This window comes from Ostrea edulis, chromosome 3 (assembly GCF_947568905.1).
Source record: "Ostrea edulis chromosome 3, xbOstEdul1.1, whole genome shotgun sequence".
In the NCBI taxonomy this organism is placed as follows: Eukaryota; Metazoa; Mollusca; class Bivalvia; order Ostreida; family Ostreidae; genus Ostrea; species Ostrea edulis.
In genome coordinates, this window is record NC_079166.1 from 205,001 (window position 1) to 210,000 (window position 5,000).

Consider the following 5,000-nt stretch of genomic DNA (forward strand, 5'->3'; position numbering starts at 1 on the left):
CAATTTAAATGGCTGTAATAATCTGTGGATATTATATTCCATGGATGTCCCCCATCCCCATGCTGCTCATGACTGCATTCTCAAAAAATTCCCCTTAAATATAAAATGGGTAGTAACATCTAAATGCTGGATAAAACCCTGATGTCACAATACATGTACATATTTAAAGATCTGAACCGCCACAGTGGCCAAGAGGTTGGAGCGTTCGCCCTGCATGCAGAAGGCCGACGTTCAAATCCCGGCCGCAACAGACCTAAGTCGTTAAAACAGGTAGTGACAGTTCCATCGCCAAACGCTCGGCATCAGGTGTGAATGTCATGGGTCCTCGGAGATTACCTTAAAAACGGATGTCCCATGTCACATTAGGTGTGGCACGCTAAAGAACCCTCACTGCTCAATGGCCGTAATCGCCGAGCATAGGCCTAAATTTGAGGCCCTTCACCGGTCTTGGTGACGTCTCCATATGAGTGAAAAATTCTTGAGCGAGACGTTAAGCAAGATACAATCAATCATATCACTATTAAAGATCTGAAGTCGGAATATTGTAGACAACCATACAAGAACTGTACTAGCCTCTTTTTTGCTGCAGTTTGGATTTCACTACTTTCACTTTACAAGAACCATTAAATCAAAACTAGAATTAGATATAGCCTTGAAAATAAGAAAATATGGAAGGAAGAAGCAGTGAATTTGAAACTCTGTACAGTATATGTATTCTGATGTGCAGTATATGTATTCTGAAGCTCTGTAAAGTATATGTATTCTGAAGCTCTGTACAGTATATGTATTCTGATGTACAGAATATGTATTCTGAAGTACAGTATATGTATTCTGAAGCTCTGTACAGTATATGTATTCTGAGGTGGTATGCATATCATCTTTACTTTCAGGGAACAGTGAAGCTGATGGGTGGAAGGAAACCCCTATTGATGAGCTACCAAGCCTCTTTGCCAAAATTATCTGTGCCAAGCATCCAGGACACAATGAATAGGGTTTGCAAATTGTTTAATGTTTTATCAATTAGTGTATGATACACTGTGTCTTATAAAGCTGTTATCTATGTTAATGGTAGAAACCATTGTTTCTGTGCAGATAGTCTTGTATCTTTTGATATCTGCAAGTATAATGAGAAAGGGGGGGGGGGGGGGGTGGGGGGGTTAAAATACTGTAAAACACGATTATATTGAACTTCAATGGCCAGTGGATAACAGTTCCTTGTAACCAAACTTCATTATTTCCAATATTTTCATTATTTTTCTATCCTAGAGTTATATGTACATCACTTTGCAATAAGCATGAATTCATTATAAGTGTGTTCCTTAAATAAGAGTGTTCATTATAAGTGTGTTCCTTAAATAAGAGTGTTCATTATAAGTGTGTTCCTTAAATAAGAGTGTTCATTATACGTATGTTCCTTAAATAAGAGTGTTCATTATACGTGTGTTCCTTAAATAAGAGTGTTCATTATAAGTATGTTCCTTAAATAAGAGTGTTCATTATAAGTGTGTTCCTTAAATAAGAGTGTTCATTATAAGTGTGTTCCTTAAATAAGAGTGTTCATTATAAATATGTTCCTTAAATAAGAGTGTTCATTATAAGTGTGTTCCTTAAATAAGAGTGTTCATTATAAGTGTGTTCCTTAAATAAGAGTGTTCATTATAAATATGTTCCTTGAATAAGAGTGTTCATTATAAGTGTGTTCCTTAAATAAGAGTGTTCATTATAAGTGTGTTCCTTAAATAAGAGTGTTCATTATAAGTATGTTCCTTAAATAAGAGTGTTCATTATAAGTGTGTTCCTTAAATAAGAGTGTTCATTATAAGTATGTTCCTTAAATAAGAGTGTTCATTATACATATGTTCCTTAAATAAGAGTGTTCATTATAAGTGTGTTCCTTAAATAAGAGTGTTCATTATAAGTATGTTCCTTAAATAAGAGTGTTCATTATAAGTGTGTTCCTTAAATAAGAGTGTTCATTATAAGTGTGTTCCTTAAATAAGAGTGTTCATTATAAATGTGTTCCTTAAATAAGAGTGTTCATTATAAGTATGTTCCTTAAATAAGAGTGTTCATTATAAGTATGTTCCTTAAATAAGAGTGTTCATTATAAGTGTGTTCCTTAAATAAGAGTGTTCATTATAAGTGTGTTCCTTAAATAAGAGTGTTCATTATAAGTATGTTCCTTAAATAAGAGTGTTCATTATAAGTGTGTTCCTTAAATAAGAGTGTTCATTATAAGTGTGTTCCTTAAATAAGAGTGTTCATTATAAGTATGTTCCTTAAATAAGAGTGTTCATTATAAGTATGTTCCTTAAATAAGAGTGTTCATTATAAGTGTTCATTATAAGTGTGTTCCTTAATTAAGAGTGTTCATTATAAGTGTTCATTATAAGTATGTTCCTTAAATAAGAGTGTTCATTATAAGTGTGTTCCTTAAATAAGAGTGTTCATTATAAATATGTTCCTTAAATAAGAGTGTTCATTATAAATATGTTCCTTAAATAAGAGTGTTCATTATAAGTATGTTCCTTAAATAAGAGTGTTCATTATAAGTATGTTCCTTAAATAAGAGTGTTCATTATAAGTATGTTCCTTAAATAAGAGTGTTCATTATAAATATGTTCCTTAAATAAGAGTGTTCATTATAAGTGTGTTCCTTAAATAAGAGTGTTCATTATAAGTGTTCATTATAAGTATGTTCCTTAAATAAGAGTGTTCATTATAAGTGTGTTCCTTAAATAAGAGTGTTCATTATAAATATGTTCCTTAAATAAGAGTGTTCATTATAAATATGTTCCTTAAATAAGAGTGTTCATTATAAGTATGTTCCTTAAATAAGAGTGTTCATTATAAGTATGTTCCTTAAATAAGAGTGTTCATTATAAGTGTGTTCCTTAAATAAGAGTGTTCATTATAAGTGTGTTCCTTAAATAAGAGTGTTCATTATAAGTATGTTCCTTAAATAAGAGTGTTCATTATAAGTGTGTTCCTTAAATAAGAGTGTTCATTATAAGTATGTTCCTTAAATAAGAGTGTTCATTATAGGTGTTCATTATAAGTGTGTTCCTTAAATAAGAGTGTTCATTATAAGAGTGTTCATTATAAGTATGTTCCTTAAATAAGAGTGTTCATTATAAGTGTGTTCCTTAAATAAGAGTGTTCATTATAAGTATGTTCCTTAAATAAGAGTGTTCATTATAAGTATGTTCCTTAAATAAGAGTGTTCATTATAAGTGTGTTCCTTAAATAAGAGTGTTCATTATAAGTGTGTTCCTTAAATAAGAGTGTTCATTATAAGTATGTTCCTTAAATAAGAGTGTTCATTATAAGTATGTTCCTTAAATAAGAGTGTTCATTATAAGTGTTCATTATAAGTGTGTTCCTTAAATAAGAGTGTTCATTATAAGTGTTCATTATAAGTATGTTCCTTAAATAAGAGTGTTCGTTATAAGTGTGTTCCTTAAATAAGAGTGTTCATTATAAATATGTTCCTTAAATAAGAGTGTTCATTATAAATATGTTCCTTAAATAAGACTGTTCATTATAAGTATGTTCCTTAAATAAGAGTGTTCATTATAAGTATGTTCCTTAAATAAGAGTGTTCATTATAAGTGTGTTCCTTAAATAAGAATGTTCATTATAAGTGTGTTCCTTAAATAAGAGTGTTCATTATAAGTATGTTCCTTAAATAAGAGTGTTCATTATAAGTGTGTTCCTTAAATAAGAGTGTTCATTATAAGTATGTTCCTTAAATAAGAGTGTTCATTATAAGTGTGCATTATAAGTGTGTTCCTTAAATAAGAGTGTTCATTATAAGTGTGTTCCTTAAATAAGAGTGTTCATTATAAGTGTGCATTATAAGTGTGTTCCTTAAATAAGAGTGTTCATTATAAGTGTGTTCCTTAAATAAGAGTGTTCATTATAAGTATGTTCCTTAAATAAGAGTGTTCATTATAAGTATGTTCCTTAAATAAGAGTGTTCATTATAAGTGTGCATTATAAGTGTGTTCCTTAAATAAGAGTGTGCATTATAAGTGTGTTCCTTAAATAAGAGTGTTCATTATAAGTGTTCATTATAAGTGTGTCTGTTATAGGCCTGTCTTACTCTATTGTAGACATTTCAGTAAGTAGAGAAAAGATCAGACAAAGAAGAAGACAGTGCTGTACAGTTATAGCCTTAATTCTGGTGAGATTTTGTTTTTACAGTACTTGAGGTCTGTCAAACCATTATTAGATGAAGAAAAGTTTGCCAGAATGGAGAAACTGGCGAGTGAGTTCCAGAACGGAATAGGGAACAAACTGCAGCGCTTCCTGAAGCTGAAGTCGTGGTGGGCTACGAACTACGTGTCGGATTGGTGGGAGGACTACGTGTACCTCAGTGGACGGACACCACTGATGATCAACAGTAACTTCTATGGAGTGGTACGTAACTGACGCTGGGTACTATGCAGACTTAGAAGAAATATTGCGTGACACAGGTTCATAGATGATGCATCGGATTAAAATTACTGTTAATCATACACGGTAGAATTTATGGTCGTGTGTGGAGCAGTCTCAACCAATATTTACACAAAACATCTTTGATTTATAGTGTATTTAGTTTGTTCAGATGAAGAGCCATACACTGATATAAAGAATATAATGAAGAAGTGGGATGGGCGAGTTTAAGAATATCTTCTGTATTCATATATCTTTGTTTGAATGCTTCGTTAGATAATGAAGATTTGTACTAACCGTCACCCCGGGGTAAGTATTGGACCTCTGAGTTGTTAAGGGTGGAATTAGAATATGAAGGAATGATTTTGAAAATCATCTGAAGAAACGGGGAAACAGTGTGAAATTGTTTTACAATGACATTATTATGTACTGAATTTGTTTCCACCGACACTACGATGGCCTGGAGTTAGAAGGTTGTACAGTGCATTGCATGTATATAGGAAAATTCTTCAAATCTGGTCCTCTGAAGAGCCATTAGGGTACCATTGATGCACCAGAATCGT

At 32.0% G+C, this 5,000-nt stretch overlaps 1 protein-coding gene across 6 annotated transcripts in view; it reads left to right on the forward strand.

The window, feature by feature from the left end:
* The window catches only part of LOC125677729 (carnitine O-palmitoyltransferase 1, liver isoform-like), a 38,145-nt gene that overhangs the window by 10,016 nt on the left and 23,129 nt on the right, over window positions 1-5,000 (forward strand). For all 6 annotated transcript variants that reach the window (XM_048915881.2, XM_048915884.2, XM_056159671.1 and 3 more), the window contains exons 5-6: window positions 891-992; window positions 4,207-4,422. In XM_048915881.2, coding sequence (XP_048771838.2) covers window positions 891-992; window positions 4,207-4,422 — 318 coding nt within the window. The remainder of the gene's footprint in view (window positions 1-890; window positions 993-4,206; window positions 4,423-5,000) is intronic.